General features: G+C 46.5%; 1 protein-coding gene across 3 annotated transcripts; it reads right to left on the bottom strand.

Annotated features, from left to right (window-relative positions):
- Positions 1 to 485: 485 nt before the first annotated feature.
- KARS1 (lysyl-tRNA synthetase 1) lies at positions 486 to 21,611 on the bottom strand. 3 transcript variants are annotated; one of them, XM_084757323.1, is made up of 14 exons: positions 21,453 to 21,592; positions 18,078 to 18,257; positions 15,444 to 15,600; positions 13,435 to 13,600; positions 10,608 to 10,701; positions 9,580 to 9,766; positions 9,354 to 9,479; positions 7,230 to 7,349; positions 5,866 to 6,202; positions 5,626 to 5,711; positions 4,950 to 5,035; positions 4,265 to 4,391; positions 2,343 to 2,486; positions 486 to 745 (listed from the first exon to the last, which is right to left on the bottom strand). In XM_084757323.1, exons 2-14 carry the CDS (start codon positions 18,221 to 18,223, stop codon positions 647 to 649), a joined length of 1,875 nt encoding a protein of 624 aa, XP_084613449.1. In that variant the 5' UTR covers positions 18,224 to 18,257; positions 21,453 to 21,592; the 3' UTR covers positions 486 to 646. The 3 variants fall into 3 exon arrangements, with proteins under 3 accessions (XP_084613449.1, XP_084613450.1, XP_084613451.1); XM_084757324.1 differs by lacking the exon at positions 18,078 to 18,257 and having other exon boundaries at positions 21,453 to 21,611; XM_084757325.1 differs by lacking the exons at positions 15,444 to 15,600; positions 18,078 to 18,257 and having other exon boundaries at positions 21,453 to 21,579.
- Between the last annotated feature and the right edge of the window lie 9 nt (positions 21,612 to 21,620).

Below are 21,620 nucleotides of genomic sequence, written 5' to 3'. Positions count from 1 at the left end.
TTCCAGCATTTCAGAACATGGCTAGTATTGAACACACATCAATACACATTTGTTCAAAGACTGCAGATGGTGCTGGAGAGTTAGTTAGTTGGCTTAGGAGTTAAGAGCACACTCTGCTCTGGTTCTCAGCATCCATGCTGGGCAGCTTACAATTACCTAAAACTCTGGCCCCAGAGGGCACCTGACTCTAACGCACACATATAATTAATAATAAGAATAAATCTTAAAGCTAGACGTCCGGTGCAGGCCTTTAGTCCCAGCCATCTGGGAGGCAGAGGCAGGCGGATCTCTGTAGGTTCAAGGCCAGCCTCGTCTACAAAAGGAGTCCAGGATAGCTAGGGTTCTACACAGAAAAACCCCATCTCGAACCCCCTTCAAAAACAAACAAACAAACAAACAAACAAACACATCTTAAACAGACAAATGCAACAAGAGTTCTAAACATTCATTAGACCAACAGTCTGGGGAGGAAATGTGACATTGCATAGGTAAAGAGAGAAATAGTTTATTTGGTAACAGGAATAAAAGAAGTTCTTTAATTCTCTCTTGTGGTGATTGGACTGCAGTGGCCAGATGGACGGCACCATACACGAGCCCCTCAGATCAGACGTGCTGAAGTGTGGAGAGCCGGAGCTGCACGCATCTCCTAGACAGAGGGGCCGGCAGCTGGGCTTCCTTGTGTTTCAGCGGCTGTTGCAGTTTCCTTCTTGTCTTCAGGCTTCATGGCTGGAAACAGGAGTACTTCCTGTAGGAGAGAGAAGCATACTTAAGAAGCACCAGGGCAGCGAGGGCACAGCAGCACTGGCCTGTAACCCCGGCTTCAGGAAGCAGAGGCCGAGGGATCTCTGAGTTTGAGGCCAGCCTGGTCTACAGAATGAGTCCCAGGGCTACACAGAGAAACCCTGTCTGAAAACAAAACAAACAAACAAAAACCTAAGCCAAACCAAAAGCGAACTTCCTCCTAGGCACACAATAATATAACCTCAGTGTTCAGGAGGTAGAGACGGAGAGACCAGGAACTCAAGTTCAATACATGCGGGGCTCTGCTGGATAAGGTCCAAGTCCGACTTCTCCGCTTAGCAGTTTGCACTGGTCTATGATGGTGAATCCCTTTTCTCAGCTGGGTTATGACTCCCAACTGATCTGGTTAACTTCAGGTTTTGTATAAGCTCACATAGCCCTCAGGGAAGATGACAGAGATCACCCATTTCCTGATAAGAAAACCGGTTTAGCAAACCCCACCCTATGGCAAGGAGATCCTAGCCTCCGGCAAATGACCTTTAATCTTACCTAGAAGTCACTTCCTCACTCACGGGATAATTAAGTACTATGTTTTCCTTCTTGTGATAGGACCCCACGCTATTGCATGTAAATGAGGTGCTGTTCCACTATATGTAGATTAAGTATCCTTAGTCCTCTCAGAAACATTCACCACAATCAGCGCCCGCCCCCCACCCCAAAGTTTATAAATAAAGGCTGGCTGGCGTGCTTGTTTGCCATTCCTCCACTCCATTTATTCTGGGTGAGAACTGCTGCCGGATGCCTGGTGGTCAGGCAGAGATGGCGGAACTTCCTATACAGCCACGAGGCCTGCTCCATCATTACCGCTGGCTCAGTGCTGACCGCCAGTGGCTCACCAGCCCTGCCTTCCTAATGGGCTGGTTTTGGATTTTTGCCCTGCTTCCTCTGTTGTGCATGGCACAAAGGGTGGTCACACTTTTGGTATCATCAGAGGCTGGTAGAGCCTGAGTCTCCACCGCCATCTGATACCAGCCATCTCATGCTAAAGGAGCGACATGCTCAACAGCAAAGGTAAACTACAGATGGAGTTCCAAGAGAGCTTAGGCTACACGAGACCCTGTCTCAAAAACAGGAACAATAAACTAACAACAAATGGATTTCTTTCTCTATAAAATACAATAAAATCAGTTTTTACACCTCACAGAACTGACTGATTTCAGGCAATACATGAAGAGAGAGCTTAGCATTTCTCTGGTATGAAAGAAAAGCAAACTATTAGTATCTCCTGTCTCAAGAGGAACAACTAAGCTGGCTGTGGTGGCACACGCCTTTAATTGCAGCACTCGGGAGACAGAGGCAGGTGGATCTCTGAGATCGAGGCCAGCCTGGTCTATCTACAAAGAGAGTCCAGGACAGCCAAGGAGACACAGAGAAACCCTGTAGGGTAATGGGGGCGGGGTTAAGAGGAACAACTGAAAAAGCTGTAAGGTTAGCTGCCCTTTAGTCTCCTCCTATAGGGCGCTGTGGAACTTCCTCAGGCTCTCCTTTATTTGCCAGGCCTTCTAGGCTCTGGGAAGATGTACTGGGAAGTCTGCGCGTACCTTGATATTGTTGGAATCTGTGAGGAACATGGTGAGTCGATCGATCCCCATGCCCCAGCCAGCTGTGGGGGGCAGCCCATACTCCAGGGCGGTGCAGAAGTTCTCATCTATGAACATGGCCTCATCATCACCAGCAGCCTTGGCCTAGGAGAGTGAAATGCATTATTCCTCTAGAGCAGAGGTTCGCAACCCCCCTGATGCTGTGACCCTTTAATACAGCCCCTCATGCCGTTATGACCCCCAGTCGTAAAATTATTTTGTTGCTACTTCCTAAGTACTTTTCTATGGTGATCCCAACCATAAAAAAATTTCATAGCTACTTCATAAGTAATTGTGCTACTATTATGAATCTTAATGTAAATACCTGAGAGCCCCAGAGGGATCAGAACCCACAGGCTGAGTGAGAACCATTGTTCTAGGTCATCTCAGTGCCCACACAAACACATGAAAACTTTCAAAAGGGGTACCAAAGATGCTCCTGACTCTCAAGGCTTGCTGGAAATAGATTTCCCAGTAATTCTAGCATTTAGCCATTTCTTCCAGAGACCTGGAGGTTAGGACTGATGAACCCTACCTCAGGGATGAAACCCGTATTTTTAAAAAAATATTTATTTAATATTTATTTAATTTTAATTTGTATACATTGGTGTGGGGGTGTCAGATCTTGGAGTTAGAGAAAGTTGTGAGTTGCCATGTGGGTGCTAGGAATCGAACCCGGGTCCTTTGGAAGAGCAGGCAGTGCTCTTAACCACTGAGCCATCTCTCCAGTCCTGAAACCCGTATTTTAAGTTGGATGTGATTGTACATTGTTGTGGTTCAGTTGGAGGCCAGCCTGGTCTACATAACTAATTCCAGGCCAGCCAGGGCTAAACAGTAACATCTTGAGTCAAGGAGGATAGGTAGTCCTCATTATTTTATACGAACAGCACACAGTAGTTTTGAAATCTGTCTCAGAATGTAGATAAAGTTCTCTGGACAAAACTGTTCTCTGCTTGGGGATTCAGGGCTCTAGCTAGACTGGGCCTCAGCTGCTATAGGATGGCACTAGAGGCTGTCTCAGTCCCTAAGGCGGCCACCAGTGCAGACCCTTTAATACCGCTCCTCATGCCGTTATGACAGGAGCCTTCACGGCACCACCTTTACATCTTCATGTGCCTCAAACTACCTCAACAAAGTACTGCTGCTGCATTTGGGAAGCAGTCAGGGGGATCAAAACTACATAGTGAGCTGCAGGACAGCGAGAGAGATGTGAGGGGGGGGCACAGAGACAGAGAGGGGGGGGACAGAGAGAGAGAGAGAGAGAGAGAGAGAGAGAGAGAGAGAGAGAGAGAGAGAGAGAGAGATTCTGTTTCAAAAAACAATGCAAAAGAAAACGACACCCCCCAATAGAGAGTTATAGTTTAAGGAAAAGTTAAGAACAAGTAGCCTTGTTAAATGTCTTTGCAAGATGAGTGTTGTTCTCCATAGAGTGATTTTAAACTCGTCTTACAAATCGTATATCAAAGTCTCAGCTGGGTTTGGTAATGCAGCCCTGTGATCCCAACCCTTGGAGTAGAGATAAGAGGATCAAGGAATTTCAGGCCAGGTTTGGCTACCTGAGATGCTGTCTCAAAGACAAAACCAGCAGCTCTACTTTAACTGTCACTTCCTTTACAGAGTTCGATGCCCAGCACCCAGATAGGGCCTCACAACCATCTATAACTCCAGCTGCAGGGACCAATGCCCTTTCCTGCCCTCCCTGAGCACGGTGTGCAGGCAGTACACCGATACACACACGGGCAGAAATATCCGCAGACATAAAATAAAGCTTCCTAGGCGTCGGTTAAAACACCAACAAAGTACATCAGTGCGAGGTTTAGGCTGGTCCCTCCTGCTGCGTGAGCTCATGGTGAACAAGGCGTCAGCTCACTCTCCTTCCTTACCTTGGCTTGTTCCTCAAACAGCTGCCGCTGCCGAATGGGGTCATTCAGCTCCGTGTAGGCGTTGCATATTTCCTTCTTCATGACGAACAGCTCAAAGCGCTCGGTTAGACCCTCTTTGGAGCGATGCCTGGGAACGTGAGACCAGAGGATGAATCTAGAACTCTCCTAATGAAGTGTGGAACTCACCGATGCTCAGCACCAGTCGCTGGTACCAGTGTGAGGCGAGGCAGCTGTGGAATAGCCTGAGTCCGTGCCCTTCGGCTCTCATACTCTGGGCTGCCTACTTGCTTTGGTCAAGGAGGTATCAGGAAAGGCCTAGCATGTATTTGCTTGTTCAGGCTTAGTTCTTCTGGAATGCTTGCCTTGGGAACCCAACAACCATGCTGACAAAAGCCAGACTACAGCCAGAAAGACCATGTACAGAGGCCCTGGCAGGACTCCCACCTTAGCTACTTTGTCGATACACGGTGCAAAAAGACCACCAAGTCAACACAGGATATCAAAACACACTGTCACTTTACACCATTAACTTCTTTTTGTTGTTTTTAAAAAGCAGTACTGAAGAGTGAACCTAGGGCACAGCCGAGAATCGTGTTAAGTAAATGTTCTACTGCAGAGGTATAGCAGCTGCAGCAGCCATAGCCTACTTTAGGGGGTTTTCAGGCAGCAACAAACTGTGTCTTACCATTTGGCCAAAGGGCTCATAATCTGTGGGTGATCACAGATGAATGTGGGGCTGATGCAGGTCACTTCCAGGAACTCTCCAACAAGCTTGATGAGAAAACAGAGCACAACTAGATGCGGTGCCTGAATATGGCTGATAGCCCTGCCCGAGGGCACGCTGTAACCCCCACACCCACGGGCTCATCTTGTAGCTTTGTGCAGAGGGCAGGGAGCATTGACTAAGATAATATACATGAACAGGGCTGGAGAGATGGCTCAGAGGTTAAAGAGCACTGCCTGCTCTTCCAAAGGTTCTGAGTTCAATTCCCTACAACCACATGGTGGCTCACAACTATCTATAATGAGATGTGGTGCCCTCTTCTGGTGTGCAGGTGTACACAATAAACAAACAAACAAATCTTTAAAAATTATATACATGAACTATTTGGCACAGAGAATAATATTATAGCTAAAGTTTCTTTTTGTTTCTATTTCATGGGGATTGAGCCACCCCCTTTCCCTGGCATTGACTTGCTAAGTGAGCTGCACATTGCCCAAGCCCAGTTCAAAGTTTCAATTTTCCTGTGCCTCTGTAAGGCTCTCATGTGAAACTGCAGGCAGGAACTCTCCCAGTGGATCCACTTCCTGGGCATCAGAGTTCTGGCCAGCACTGGACGCGTCCAAGCGTGGTGTCTCACCTTATCAAGGAGCCGGGCTGTGGTCCGAGGTGGGGGGCACTCAACGGCTTTTGCAACACAAATATCATCAAGAATTTTCCGAGTTTCTGTAACAGAAATGTGCAAGTTAGGACAGGGAACATTAATTGCGCTCTAGGAAAAATGCTTATAAATACAACCTGTGCGACATTTCAGCTCTGACCTAAACAAACTCAGAGCCGAACAGGAAGGGATGCCACCTAGTGGAGTGGAGTGGTTTACCTTCTGTTTCAAAGAGCCTGGTTTCTGGCAGCTTCACACCCAGGGCTTTCTCGAGCTCTTCCACCATGCTGATTCTTCGGAAAGGAGGGGTGAAGTCGATCTCGTAGGCTTGGCCTTCTGGCCCGTCTGGGTGGTAGGTGATCTTGTAGCTGCCCGTGATGCTTTTTACCATCCCCGACAGCATCTTCTCTGTGATCTCCATGAGGTCGTGATAGTCTGCGTAGGCCATGTAGAACTCACAGGTGGTGAACTCAGGGTTGTGAGTCATATCAATTCCTTCATTCCGGAACTGGCGCCCGATTTCATAAACCCTATCGATGCCACCAACCACCAGCATCTAACAAAAAGCCAGCCATGTGTTAGCAACCCCGATAAAAGCTGAGTGGTTTTCACAGCTTTCACACGCTCTCTACTTGGAATATCCAGCACTCTGCTGACTTTAGACATCTAGAGCACATGTCGTTTTGCTTTTTGTTTTTATTTGGCTGTGCACGACTCCTGCGTCTCTTCCTGTATCTTTGCTGTTTCTTATTTGTCGGGTCTGAGTTTCTCCAAAGCCTCTTCTGGGGTTAGGTTACAGGCAAGTGACCCAGCTCCACCCTGCCAGACATGTCAGCATAGGTGTAAGTATTACATAGGACTCACTCTGGTGAAGGGAGCCAGAGGTAGCCATCTTTCAAACAGGCTACAGAGATCCTGGTGCAGTGACTTGTGCCCAGCAGCGGACAGTGTTCCCTGTGACACCAGGCCCCGAGTGATATGACTCATCGCCACTCCCAGCTCTGGTTTCCAGGCATGCCTCCCTGGCTTTCAAGGTCATGATGGCTGCCTGACTAGATTTGTGGCTGCACCTGAGAATCTTGGCTGACAGTCTTTGGTGTTTATACGGCTAATTTGAAAAGATTTATTTCTTAAGTTCTAGAAAGAACTTAAAATCAATGAAAATTCTTTTATGAAAGACTAAACTCAGAAGTACTGGGATGTAGTTCAGTGGTAGATTTTTTTTTCTTTTCTTTTTTCTTTTTCTTTTTAGACAGGGTCTCACTGCGTAGCTTTGGCTGGCCTAGAACTCACTGTATAGACCAGGTGCTTGCCACCTTGCCTGGGGGTGAGGGTGGGGGTGGGGCGAGGAGCTCTTGGGGGAACTGAGAGAGGAACGTGTGCACACTTGTACAATACAAGCCCTCCATCCACAGCTGCTCACAAGGGAATTCTGTAAGGATCATAGCTAACAGATCTGAAGAACAAGAGCACTCTCCTGGCTGGTCCACCGTTCCTGTTCCTCATGTCTGACTGAACTGGTCTAGCAGTGATTTTCCCAGGCTCTTGCTACTGGAAGGAGATGGGCGATGGTTACCGAGTACCTTATGGTAGAGCTCTGGAGCGATCCTCATGTATAAGTTCATGTCTAGCTCATTGTGATAGGTGATGAAAGGCTTGGCCACAGCTCCCCCTGGGATGATGTTCATCATGGGCGTCTCGATCTAAAATAGACAGAAAGAAACAATTCTCAGATGACCAGGGGCCTTGAGGACAGTGCATCCTGTGCCATGTAACATAGTCTAGGCCTGTGGTATAACAGAGTAAAACTTTGCAATGTGAATGCTTGACTCTCTAGAATCTCATCCCTAATAACACAGCACTGTACTCACTGGCAAGCTGTAACAGAACTCTAAATGGATGCTGCAACTTGTAGGTTTAATTTACTGTGGTGGTTTTAGTGAGAATGGCCCCATAGGCTGATCTGTTTAAAGGCTTGGTCCACATGTGGTGGGACTGTTCGGGAAGGATCAGCAGGTGCAGCCCTGTTGGATGGAGTAGGTGTTGGCCCTTAAAAAAAATAAAAAAAGACCTATCGATTTATTATTATGTATAGTGTTCTACCTGCATGTATAGAGGTCCTGAGTTCAATTCCCAGCAACCACATGGTGGCTCACAGCCATCTATGTGATCTGATGCTGTCTTCTGGCCTGCAGTTATGCATGCTGGCAAAACATTGTATACATTTAAAAAAAAAAAAAAAAGAAAGAAAGAAAAGAAAGAAAAAGACTTGCCCTGGTCATAGTGTCTCTTCTCAGCAATAGGACAGGAACTAAGGCATTTGCAGTATTTACAACTTCTGTCCTTCAACTTAGTCTATGTTTAGAATTCAAATTACAAGCTAGGTGTGTGGGCACTTGCCTCTAATCCCAGTACTCAGGAGGCAGAAGCAGTTAGATATCGTGAATTCAAGGTGAGCCTGGTCTACATAGTGAGTTCTAGGACAGCCAGGGATATAGAGAAAGACCCTGTCTCACATACATTCACACACACAAAATATCTACGTTAAAAATATTAGTGCACATGTATGATGTTCACTGAAACAGTACAAAAGAGAATCAGAAACAACCCAAAGTATCAATATAGCAAACAGATCCGCTCTTAAGAAGCAGCAGAGGGTTGGAGAGTTGCTCAGCTGCTAAGAGCCCAGACTTTTCTTGCAGAGGACCCAAGTTCAAGCCCTAATACACATGTCAGGTAGGTCACAACCACCTGACACTGCAGCTGCACGGGGAATCCAGTCCTCTGGCCTCCAAAGGCACTGGCACTCCAATGCACATACCCACATATAGTTATAGTTTAGAAAAATAGGCCAAGAGTTATATAGGACACTGGGCATCTTCCTCTATCTTTTGGACATGCACATAGATGCATTCAACCTATACACACATGTGCATACACACACACACACACACACACACACACACACACACACACACACACACACACACATACCCCAACCACACCCAAAACAGATTCTGGAATTGAAAATGTCAACACACCCCTCAAAACAACAACAACAAAAAGCAGGTCTATCACATGGTACATATAGCATGACTACAATTTGTATTTAAACCAAACATAAAACTCCAAAACATTTACACGTGTACTCCATATGTAGCAAGCATATAATGTGTTTAGTGTATTTGTGTGTGCATATATCTGCCTGTCTATGCCTCCTAATGCTCCTAAGTGCTTTGGTGAAGGGTGTGTGTCACCATACCTAGCTTCCAAAGAGAGTCAGTCTCTATCTCTCTGTCTCTCTCTGTCTCTCTCTGTCTCTCTCTCCCCTCAACTCACCACACAGTGTTTCTTTGTATAGCCCTGGCTGTCCTGGACTCACTTTGTAGACCAGGCTGTCCTCAACTCACAATGATCTGCCTCCCAAGTGCTGGGATTAAAAATATGTGCCACCACGCCCAGCTTCTAAAGACTATTTTTAATACTATAGACCCTCCAAAATTATTGAACATGGCATCATTAGCAGATGGACGGTACATTAGTTTGGAAGTAAGGTCTTGATTTCCTAACAAGCACTAAGCAGGGTGGAACAAAGACACTTGGCAAGGGCCTGTTCTCCTTAGGCAGGAAACGCTGTGGAAAAGGAAGACGGGAGAGTGAGAGACAAGCATAGCCAGCAAGTACCAAAACCCTTCACCCTTGGTTACCTCTAGGAATCCCAGCTCATCCAAGAAACTTCTTATATACGTGATGATCTTAGAGCGGATGATAAATTTCTGCCTCACAAAGTCATTCAGTATCAAGTCCAAGTATCTCTGTCGATACCTTGTTTCCTAAACCAAAAGCAACAGTTAGGAACCAGTGTTCTATGTGATGGCGCCGCGGTAGGTGGCACCTGTCTTAGGGAACAGCCAGCACAGCTGCAGAACTTACCTTGTCTCTGAGGCCGAAGTGAAGATGAGGCAGCATGTGCAGGCAGGGAGACAGGAGCGTGATTTCATACGGGATGATGCTCAGTTCACCCTTCTTGGTCTTCCCGGGATTCCCCTGAACTCCGATTATGTCTCCCCGGCGCAGTTTGTTATTGATACGAACAAATTCTTCCTCTGATTTATAATTCCTGAGTGGAAGGAAAAGTAACTCAACGTACACCTCTTCACATTCATACAGACTCCTGGCTCGTGTAGCAAACCTTCACTGACTGTTCCAATGAGGCCGAGAGGGGCCCCTGCTTCAGGGACAACTGCTGGGTGACTCCTGCTTTGTTAACTGCCCTATATGTAAGGACAGCCATTCTGTTTTCCAGCCTTTCACCTTCTGCTCAACTGTACCCAGCCACGCCCCACTCCTTGCTATCCTAACTTTTATTTTTTATTTTATTTTTTATTTTTCCAAGACAGGGTTTCTTCAGGTAGCCCCAGCTGTCCTTGAACTTGCTTTGTAGATCAGACAGGCCTGGATCAGAGATCCACCTGCCTCTGCCTCCCAAGTGGTAGGATTAAAGGTATTTACCACCACTCCCTGGCTTGCCATCCTAACTTTATTTCTTTACTTTTTATTTTTTTTGGTTTTTCGAAACAGGGTTTCTCTTGTAGTCCTGGCTGTCCTGCTTTGTCTATGAGGCTGGCCTCGAACTCAGAGATCCGCCTGCCTCTGCCTCCCAAGTGCTGGGATTAAGGGCATGCACCACCATGCCCTGGGCACCATCCTAACTTTAAACAGCAATGGGAAAATAGGACCACATTAGCCTGTGTCTTCAACTATCCCTTCGTTACTGTGGGGAATGACACAAGTTAGTTTTTACTTTGGTTTTCTTGAGACAGGTTTCTCTGTATATAGCCCTGGCTGTCCTAGAACTCACTCCAAACTCAGAGATCTGTCTGCCTTTGCCTCCGAGTGCTGGAGGCCTGTGCCATCACCGCCCAGCAACACAGGATCTTTAACTGGCTATTTCTATGTACCTGGAGTTGGCCATGACTTGTAACTTGACCCCCTCTCCTCGAAGGTCATAGAAGATAAGCTTTCCGCCAGAGGCTCTCTTGGCATGGATGCGACCTAGAAAGAAAACAGCAAAGATACTGAGAGGAAGAGAAACCCTTTAAGCTCCCTATGTAGCACTGATCACGGCAATCTGTGCATGGCCTGCCACTTCTTCATATCAGTGAATCACATTAAAGTTAGTCAAGGTTGTACAGCAAGACCTCACTTTAAAGATGGCCAGTGGACTCTGGATGATGGCAGTGGTAGTGACAACACAGGTTTTTCCATCTTTTATGTAAAGATTTAAGAAGTGGCTAGTGCATACCCGAGAGCAGTGGCACACATCTGTAATCCCAGCACTTGGGAGGCAGTGGCAGGAGATCGCTGTGAGTTCGAGGCCAGCCTGGTCTACAAAGCAAGTCCAGGACAGCTCAAGGCTACACAGAGAAACCCTGGGGGCGGGCAAGTTATGGAAGAAGATATTCCTCAGAACCCTAAAATATAAGCAATGCCCTTTATTTTCCTACCTCCATAGGTAGGGAAAAAAGCAGTGGGTAAGGAGTGGGCATCTGAGAACTGAAGAACTACCAAACGGCAAAGGGCATTCACTGAAGAATGCAAGCACTTTGGGCTAGCTAGAGAGCAGCAGCAGAGACTTGTACTCCATACATGCTAAGCTACTTAGAGGGGATGGAACAGGAAGCCCATGAACTCTAAGCTCAGCAGGCAGGCTCCTTCCCAGGGCAGGGCCCTATAAGGCACTATAAAGCAAGGAAAAGGAAGAGACCTAGGAAATCCAAGAACTGTAACCAGCTACTACGTGTATGAACACTTGCCCCAAAGCAGAGTATAGTGAGCTGAGAACGAAACCAGTCTTCCTTTAAACACACCAGAAAATGAAGACTGGGTGTAGAGCTCAGTGGGGAGTGCTTGCCTTGCATGCACTTACTTCAGCTCCTAGCATCACATAAGCCAGCTGTGGTGGCACATGCCTGTAGTCCCAGACAAAGGCAACAGGGCCATCTTTGAATATTCAGTGAGTTCAAGACCAACCCCCAAACAAACAAACAAACAAACAAACCCAGGACGAATTTCATATACACATTAAGCGACAAAGGTTTCTGTGGGCTGGGAGATGCCGCGGCACGTCAAAGAGGCTAGGCAAAGATCCTGACACAAATTCCACCCCGGAATCCTACATAAAAAGCTGGACTTGGTGGCTCAATGGGAGGAAGCAGAGGTAGAAGAATCTGCCAGAAGCCTCGGGCAGGCTAGCTTGGAGTACACAGTATAGTGAAAGAAACAAGAGAGGCCCTGCCTCAAAACAAGGGGCAGCAGAGAAGAGACTCTGAAAAAGCTTTTCTCTGACACACATACAAAGTAAGTAGAATTAAAAGGATTTGTTAATTACAATTACTTCAAAGAACTAACAATTCATCGTCTTCAAACAGTCTCAAAAGCAATCCAAGGCAAGGAAAAAAAAAAAAAAACAAGCCAAAAAATTATATCCAATTTAAGAAAAATATCTAAAATAAAAAGAGGGAGGGAACACACGGGGAATGCTGGAGATGGCTCAGCAGTTAAGAGCAATTGCTGCTCTTACAGAGGACCTAGGCTGGGCTCCCAGCAACCACATGGTGGTTTACAATTATTTGTACTCTCATTCCAGGAGAACTGACTCCCTCTTTTGACCTCTGTAGGCACCCGGCATGAACACACATACCTGCAGGTAACACACTCATAACCATGAAATAAATCTAAACCCAAATCAAACCAAGATGAAGATCCTATACCTAAAAACAGTCATGTACTGAGTCAAAGTGACTAACATCAAAAAAGCTTTAGTGGCCATGATGGTGACCCCTGTAATTAGGGGTTCACTAGAGAGATGACTCAGCAGTTATGATTTACTGTTCTTCCAGAGGACCCAAGTCTGATTCTCAGCACCCATATTGGGAGGCTCACAATTGCCTGTATAGCAGCTGCAGGGCATCTCTGACACTCTTTTGGGCACTTGCACACATATTTGGCGTGCATGCGCGCGCGCGCACACACACACACATACAAATCTTATTAATAAAAAAAAAATACTAGGTGCACCATGCACTTGTAACCCTTGCACTGGAGGAGGTGGATTCAAGAGTGGCCCTGGGGCTTGCTGGCCAGGCAGCCTACTCAGCAAGCTTTAGCCAGTGAGAGGCCATGTCCCAATAAAAGCGTGACAGCAACAGAGCCTGAGGAACGACACTGGAAGCTGTCCTCTGACCTCTACATGCGCACATATGAATACATGAACACACATACATACTCTTGAGAAAAATTAACAGGCTTTGACACGTAGGTACTGTAACAAGGATTATATAGGTATTTTTTTCCCCAAGGGGAAGGCAAGAAAAAGATATTTTTAAAAAACCCTTCACAAATTCATAAATAACAGTGTTATAGAAATAACTATCTGAGAGTAGTGAAAGAAAATGAAATTAAAAGACTGGGCCCACAGTTTGGAGGTGAAAGGAAATTCTATGATTATAAAGTAGGAGCATATGCAGGCAGGCAGTTCCTCAGAGAACAGCCCTTCCCCAGAAGGCCCGCGCCTCAGGGGTGCTGGACTTCCTTCTGTGAGGAGATTTCAAGGTACTGTCTCCAGTAAGGTAACTTAAGCACTAGCCGGAAAGCGCAGCACGGGGTCTCAAGTTTGAGGCCAGCCTAAGGTATATAGCAAGATCCGACTCAAAGGCCAACAAGGGCAGAGGGAGCAAGACCAGCCCAGGCCCTTCCGTGTGTCGGCACAGACGCCTGCCCACCTACCTGCCACTGTTAAGGTGATGTCAGTCAGGTGGTCTCCAGGCTGCAGGTGACTGTACTCTTGGATGAACTGAGTGAGTGAGATGTCCACGTGGAACTTGTGAGGGTACGGGTCCTCCCCACTGACCTTCAGCTGGTGGACCGCTTGACTGCGGATCTTGTAGTATTGCTGTTAAAAGAGAGCCAGGCCTTCAGAATTGGAAGCCTGCAGGCGTGGCCTCTCCAGCAGGCTCTCACTAGTTTCCTTGCTAGTTCAGGAGGATACAGTTAGGACAGGGAAGGCGTGGCGGCTAGAGCAGCTTGCTCAGGCCAGCAGAAGCTCATGGAACGACTTCATCTCTGCAGATCAGGCAACAGAGATGTGCATAGTGGGATGAATGGGCTGAGACCCACCAGCGGCATCCCTTTAATCCCAGTACTTGGCAGGCAGAGGCAGGTGAGGCCAGACTGGTCTACAGAGCAAGTTCCAGGACAGCCAAGGCTACAGAGAGGAAATCTTGTTTTGAAAAATAAAACAAAACAAAAGACCCACCACCAGCAACCACCTCCTCCAGTAGGCCCCACCCCCTAAGGCTTCCACAACCTTCCAAAACAGCAGCACCATCAGGGAACCAAGAGGAGACACAAGCCTGCAAGGAGCATTGCTGGAACACTAACCTAGACCTATGAATCTTTGAAATAGGACTATGGAATGTGATTTGTATTAAAAATATGTAGATCCACAGGATGAATTCAAAATGCAAGATCAACGGAATGAAAAAACAACAACAACAACAACAACAACAAAAGAGTTCATCTAAAATAATAAAACTCAATTGTTGCAGGTAGCCTCTTTTGTGGACTGTATTTGCACGGTGCAGTCACTTTCTTAATTACTCTTCCAGCCACTCGTTAAGACTCCTCCCTCGAGCAGGCTCAGGAAACCTGTAGGGTGCAAATATAGGGTATTCTACCAGAGGGGTTGTCAATCTTTTTCTTTTAAAAGATTTATTTTTAATCATATGTGTGTAGGTGTAGGTGTAGGTGTGTGTGTACTCGTGCATGATCTTTTTCTTTTAAGAGACTTATTTTTAATCATATGTATGTGTAGGGGTGTGTGTGTGTGTGTGTGTGTGTGCGCGCGCGCGCGCATGCCTGTGGAGGCCAGAAGAGAAAGCTGGATCCTCCGGAGCTGGAGGAGCAGTAGGTGGTTGTGAGCAACCTGACGTGGGTGTCCCTGGAACGGCAGCATGCACTCTTAACCAGCGAGCATCTCTTTAGCCCCTGGCAACCTTCTTCTTGATGCAACTTTCCAACTCTGTTAGTAGTGGAAAATTAGCCTTGGAGTGATACAAATGAACGGGCATGGGTGTGTCTATGTATGAAAGCAGGAAGGAGGATGACGCGGGAGAGTGGAATGTATTTTGCCAACTATTAGAAGCTGTAGTCTATCTGGGTGTGGTGGCGCATGCCTATAATCCCAGCACTCAGGAAGCAGAGGCAGGTGGATCTCTGTGAGTTTGAGGCCAGCCTGGTCTACAGAGCCAGTTCCAGGATAACCAAGGCTACCCAGAGAAACCTTGTCTGGGAGTTGGGGGGGGGGGGAAGAGCTTCTAGTCTATCTTGAGAGAAGACACCCTGATGACATTGCTGTAGGCTAAGCTACTTTCCAAGGAAGTAGTTAACTCAGAAGCACTGGTCTTTTGAAATTGCTTATTTGGAGTTGATATTAAAAATTCAGGGCCATGGAGTGGAGAGATGGCTCAGAGGTTAAGAGCACTGACTGCTCTTCCAGAGGTTCCAAGTTCAATTCCCAGCAACCACATGGTGGCTCACAGCCATCTATAATGTGATCTGATGCCTTCTTCTGACCTGTGGGTGTACATGCAGGCAGAACACTGTATAATAAATAAATACATCTTTAAAAAAAATCAGGGTCTATATGCCTTTAACCATATAAAAGGCAGACACTGCCCTCCCCAAGCCCCTCAGAAGCTCTGTGTCTGGTGGTCCCGATGGCCCAGGGAACTCACGTTTGGGTCCAGTGTCTCCTCCTCAGCGCCCACACCATTGTCAGCGGTGTGGTTGGTGGCAGCGGCAGCCTGGCCTAGCTGTTTCTCACTGAGCTCCTTCTGCTTGGCCTCTTTCTCTGCCACTTTCTTCTCAGCTTTCAGCCGTCTCTTTAGCTCACTGTTGGGAAGATGACAGCAGCCAGTGTGAAAGCTGCCTGCAGAGTCCTCTACCAGAAGATTCACCATGGCTTTTCAAAAGCATGAGCAGCCTGCAGAAAAGGTTCCTGCTCGGACCTACACCCCTGTGGATTCTACTCCCCAAATCTAACTTGTTGGTCACGGAAGTATTTATGGGAACAAGACAAAAAGAAAACCTAAGCTTTGAATAAAGATGTGACAGGTCATTTCCAATCTCCACTTGGCCTGAGGAACCGACTGGAACCACATACACAAAGGTGAAGAAGCCCACACGTACCAGCTTACATATGTATCGGAACAGAGAATTCCCGGAAAATCTGCAGGACGGACTTAGTTCCTACAGTACCACTTAAGGGTGTGATGAGGTAATACCAGCCCTGTCAGCCTCGAGGCTCTCCCAGAACAGTGAGTTAGGCTGTAGAGAGAGCTGGTCTTCAGAGCTTGAGGAGAAGCCCCAGTGCCAATGTCACTCAGAGTGTGTGGGGACTGCAGATGTGACATGAAGCCCTTGGGTTCGACCCTAGCAACGCAGATGTAAGGCTGTACATCTGTAACCCCAGAAGCAGGAGACCACAAGTTTAAGGTCACCAGAAGACACACAGTGACTTTGAGGCCAGCCTGAGGCCCAGCTCAAAACAAAACAAAGTGGGTCTAACTTTAACCTGAATGAATATTCTACTAACATGCAGTGTTTGTAGCCAAACCGCCTAGCGCTAAATTCTAAAACACTAACCACTCAGGTAGCCTTGGGCCAATGGCTTCTCATCAACTAGAAGAAGGAAGAGACACCCTCTCACCAGCTGTGAGGAGTGAGATGTTAAAAAGACATGACTGGGGCCCAGAGTGGAGTTAGTGCTCAAAAGTGGATTAAAGGTAACCCACTACCTAACTCCTTACATTCTGCCTCCAGGACTAAACACAGACAAATCTGGATACATTTCTAACCAAGCATCTCATCCAACTTTCATACTGGTTACCTGAAACTAAAACCCAAAACAATGGGGCAACTCTGGCCCTTATGATCTCACCGTGCTATCTGACTCCAGGAAAAAGAAAATGACCTAGACAGACAGAATACCTTCATTATTCAAAGAGAATTTATGGACCATTCTTCCCAACTGACAACTCTTCAAGAGTGAACCATGGCAAAAGATCCTAAGTTATGCTGTCTGGCCTTTAAATGCATCCTTCACTTTCCTTTGCTTTGTAGTTTGGAAGTTGAACCCAGGGATCCACGCGTGCTAGGCAAGGGGTCTAATACTGAATTAACCTCCAAGCTCCTTTCTCATGCTGAAATGGGATTGCCTCCCCAGCGCCTGGGATTATAATTATGCACCATTGCTCGTGCTAGATCCTTCATTTTCAATATGAACTTAGCGAAATTAAAACAAAACAAAACAACTTGATTACACTTTAAGTGCAACACAATTGTGATTGCTTCAAAACAGACAAGCCTTTCTAAATACAGTGTGCCTTCTATTCATCCTTCTAGCTGTCCGCTGGGTCATCATTCTGTAATTCAGTCAGCAGACTTCTAAGGCCATCTGGTACCGTCCCCTCACCCCACCCCACCCCACTATTAAGGTAAATGTTTTCTGCTTCATTCATCAGGTTTTGCTGTTGTAGACCCTAAGGAAAGTCCAGAAAAGACCCTAATGGTAGCACCAAAACTAGAACACAGTTGATAAACAAACTCTGGAAAGAAAAAAAGAAAGAAAGAAAGGAAAAAAAAGAATAGCATTAGAAATTTCATATTTTGGGGCTGGAGAGATGGCTCAGCAGTTAAGGGCACCAATTGCTCTTCCAGAGGACCCAGGTTCAAATCCCAGCACCCATATGGCAGCCCACAACTGTAACTCCAACTTCTGACACCTTCACATGGACATACGTGCAGGCAAAACACCAATGCACATAAAATAAAGGTAAATAAATTTAAAAGAAGTTCCAAGCTGGGCGTGCTGGCGCATGCCTTTAATCCCAGCACTTGGGAGGCAGAGGCAGGTGGATCGCTGTGAGTTCGAAGCCAGCCTGGTCTACAAAGGGAGTCCAGGACAGCCAAGGCTACACAGAGAAACCCTGTCTCAAAAAACCAAAAAAAAAAAAAAAAAAAAAAAAGTTCCATATTCAAGGCAGTATGGTGTAGCACATGCCTACAATCCTAGCGCAGAAAGAGTTTTCATTTAGGGCCAGCCTCATTACATAGTAAAGTTCAAGGACACCTTAGTCTATCTAGCAAGACCCTGTCTCAATAAACGAAAAAACAGCCAAAGGAGGAAGAAAAGAAGAAGAAAACAGAGGAGAAAGCAAAGAGAGGGGCACTAAACTTACAAAGTAAGCAGGGACTCTTGGCTTGGGCAATAGAGTGGTTTCCTTAACATGGCCAAAGCCTTGGCTGCTAACAGACACTGAAGGAAAGGTTCTGCTCTCAGAGTGATAAAGAAGGTAACGGGCACCAACCTTCTCCTATCAGAAAGTGGCTTGTCCTTGTGGAGCGTGGTGAAAGGAGCAAGGTGGCCTGGTTGAAGTTCCCTCTGACCCCATTGTGCCCATGAGGGGTGCCGCAGGGACCCCCTAGCAAGTCTGAGAGCAGCTTGCATCAACATGGCAGAACACCCTGGAACTAATGATTACCACCACCTAGCAGGAAACAGAGATGTACAGTCAGAGGGGACAAATAGCACACATCCACTCAACCTGCACTCCTGAGGAGGGGAGCTGAGATTCGTACTAACGTGTGACGTTCCTCTGTCTTCAGTCCCTCCTGACTACTAACATCTGCCAATGGTCTCAGTCCTGACTACGGAAAAAAAGCTTCATGTCCAGGATTAAAGACTCAAATGCAGCCGGGTGGTGGCTGCACACGCCTTTAATCCCAGCACTTGGGAGGCAGAGGCAAGTGGATTGCTGTGAGTTCGAGGCCAGCCTGGTCCACAAAGTGAGTCCAGGACAGTCAAGGCTACACAGAGAGACCTTGTCTAGGAAAATGAAGGGGGGGAAAAAAAAGAAAGAAAAAAAAAAAAGAAAACTCAAACGCAAGTCAATAAGTATTCTACGCAGAAACGTTCACAATATAAGAAAGTATGGAAGGTAAAATATGGGGCTCAGAAGTGCGGTTTCTCCCCTGAGGATGGAACACTGGGGGCTGAAGAGGTGGCTCAGAAGTTAAGAGCACTGACTGCTTTCCAGCAGTCCTGAGTTCAATTCCCGGCAGCCACATGGTGGCTCACAACCATGTATAATGAGGTCTGATGTACATGCAAAGAGAGTGCTTATATACATAAAATAAATAAACAAATCTATCTTTTAAAAAAGATGGAATACTGGATACAGTCCCAGCTACCCTAGAGGTTGAGAAGGATTATTTGAACCTACTAGCTTGAGAACAGCCTGCCTCAGGAAACAAATAAACCATACAGGAACCAGCTATAGGAAAGCCTCTCTGTCAAAGGAAGGACCAGTGTGGAATTTTGGATCACATGACACCATGTTTATGTGTCACCAACACCATGGCATCAGATCTGCGGGGACCACACTCTACTCTGCTTAAATAATTTAAGGAGGAATCTCTCATATGAGGGTGAGTGATTTGAGCAGATAGCCTATCAGTTTTTAACTCTGGGGATAATATCAGACATAAAATGGTGCTTAGTAAAGATTTCAGACCAAGAAATTCCAAGAACAATTAAGGGGGGAGCAGGAGAGAGAAAATGTCAATCACAAAAAATTATTTTAGCTAGGAACATACTTCAAAACTACTTTATTTTAAAAGTCGGTAATGGTGGCACACGACTTTAATCCCAGCACTTTGGAGGTAGAGGCAGAGGCCAGCTTGGTCTACAGAGCAAGTTCCGGGACAGCCAGGGCTACACAGAGAAACCCTGCCTCAAAAAACAAAGCCAACTAACCGAGCAACCAAACCCAAACAACCAGCCTCCCCCCCCCCTCACAAAACCACCTGATTTATTTTAGACGAGGACGATCATAGACTTCACTTTAGATCTCTGTCCCAGAGTTTTAGATCTGTGCTAAAAGACACATAGGAACGTACACTTTTTGTTTCTTTGTTTTTTTGAGAGGGGGTTTCTCTGTGTAGCCTTGGCTGTCTTGGACTCACTTTGTAGACTAGGCTGGCCTTGAACTCACAAAGATCCTGGGATTATAGGCAGCTAGGAACATATACTTTTATTATTAGTACTTGCAGCGCTGGAAATCAAGAGCCTTGGGCACAGAAGCAACCACTAGGCCATACTCCCAACTCCTAGGAACACCTGTTTTCCCCCTAAAAATGACAACCCAAAGCCGGGCGTGGTGGCGCACACCTTTAATCCCAGCACTCGGGAGGGGGAGGCAGAGGCAGGCAGATCGCTGTAAGTTTGAGGCCAGCCTGGTCCTCAAACTGAGTCCAGGATAGCCAAGACTACACAGAGAAACCCTGTCTTGAAAAACCAAAAACCAAACCAAACCAAGCCAAAAATGACTACCCAGGGTCATAGTTTGTGAGTTTGAAAAGTTAATAATTCTCTTGCAAGATTACTACTGAGCCGGGCGTGGTGGCGCACGCCTTTAATCCCAGCACTCGGGAGGCAGAGGCAGGCGGATAGCTGTGAGTTCGAGGCCAGCCTGGTCTACAAAGCGAGTCCAGGACAGCCAAGGCTACACAGAGAAACCCTGTCAAAAAAACCAAAAACCAAAACAAAACAAAACAAAAAAAAGATTACTACTGAGCTTAGATATGGCGTTTAACAGGTAAATGTTACTATAAAAGAAAAAAGTGGTAGGTGTATTTAAGAAATGTCATTTGAAAGGCTTTCTAACTTTACCTGAACTACCAATTTAATAAACTCACGCAATTACAGCGCTAGCAACCCATATATTTAAACATTTCCTTTAAAATCCCCCCAAAATACATAAAGCAGAAACCTAGACATAAAAGGGGAAAAAAAAAATCAGTTCTTATCTAGACCGGCTCTAGTATTTCCCCCAGGGCTCAACAAGAGGATCGACCCGCTAGTGCACTAACTCAGGCAGCCATGAACAGTATCAGTAGCTTAAACTATTTATTTCCTACAGCTCTGGAGGCCACACACTGTGTGGTTCCGGGCATTAAGAAGACATACAAGTCACTGATCGTGTTCTGTCGTTCAAATGAGGTACACTCGACTAGAGTGTAGTATTTAGACACTATAAAACGGCCAGTTAAAGGGAGGCTAATCTTATCTGTCCACGCTCACCCACCCAATTCTCGGAATTGGAGTATTTTACAAAGACACACAGAGCAGTGCAAGGGGAACCCGGTGTATTCCGCTAAATAAGACCATTTGCTCACCTGTTACAGATCCTTTGAGGGACGCACATGGGTGAGCGCCCAACAGTTTCAGAACGTACCCCTTTTAACATCTAAGGTGCAGAATTAACTTCGATAGGCCAATAAAAATGTAAAAAGTTCTGCTTTGAAGAGCTAAGATATTTAACCATTTTCCAATTTACTCATGGAGGAGTGGCTCATTTTTTAAAAACCCACACACATTTCTTAAACCGTAGGGGGAAAGCTAGTTTCACTTTTCTTTCCTGTTACCTCCCAGTTTCTGTGCTGGCTTCTCCTCAGCATGGCCGTCCCTACAGTGAGGGAAGACACCAGGCACAGCAACTGACCCCTGAGCATCCCGGGGGGCTGTAGATTCCGGGGGGCTGCATCACGGCTCCACAGCATGTGCTCACTCACCGGAGAGGACAGAGAAGCCCCTGGCACAGTCGCCTTGGCGGGAAGACGCCAGGTACTTCCCATCGGGCCACTGCGACAAGAGGCACTAAACGACCTTCAGCGACACTTACTTCTTGCTTAGTTTCGGCTCGCCATCCACTTTGATTTCACTCTCTTGCAGCGTGGCCATCTTCCCCACTGGCCCGACCCAAAAAAGAAAAAAAAAAAAATGACTAGCGTAGAGCTAGAATTTCCAGGTCAGAGCTCAAAGTCCCGCCTCTTCCGGTCAAGAGGGCAGG

This window comes from Acomys minous, assembly GCF_964271855.1.
Source record: "Acomys minous genome assembly, chromosome: 14".
NCBI classification, from domain to species: domain Eukaryota; kingdom Metazoa; phylum Chordata; class Mammalia; order Rodentia; family Muridae; genus Acomys; species Acomys minous.
The sequence above is the reverse complement of the archived record's forward strand: the minus strand, read 5'-3'. Positions and strand labels throughout refer to the sequence as shown.

Excerpts from the sequence above, each read along its gene's own strand:
- KARS1 (XM_084757323.1), bottom strand. The coding sequence starts at position 18,223 with ATGTTGATGCAAGCTGCTCTCAGACTTGCTAGGGGGTCCCTGCGGCAC. Across the intron at positions 9,767-10,607 it reads CAAGTCATGGCCAACTCCAG|GAATTATAAATCAGAGGAAG; the intron begins GTACATAGAAAT and ends CCTTCCACTCAG. Across the intron at positions 5,036-5,625 it reads CAGCCCGGCTCCTTGATAAG|CTTGTTGGAGAGTTCCTGGA; the intron begins GTGAGACACCAC and ends TTTCTCATCAAG.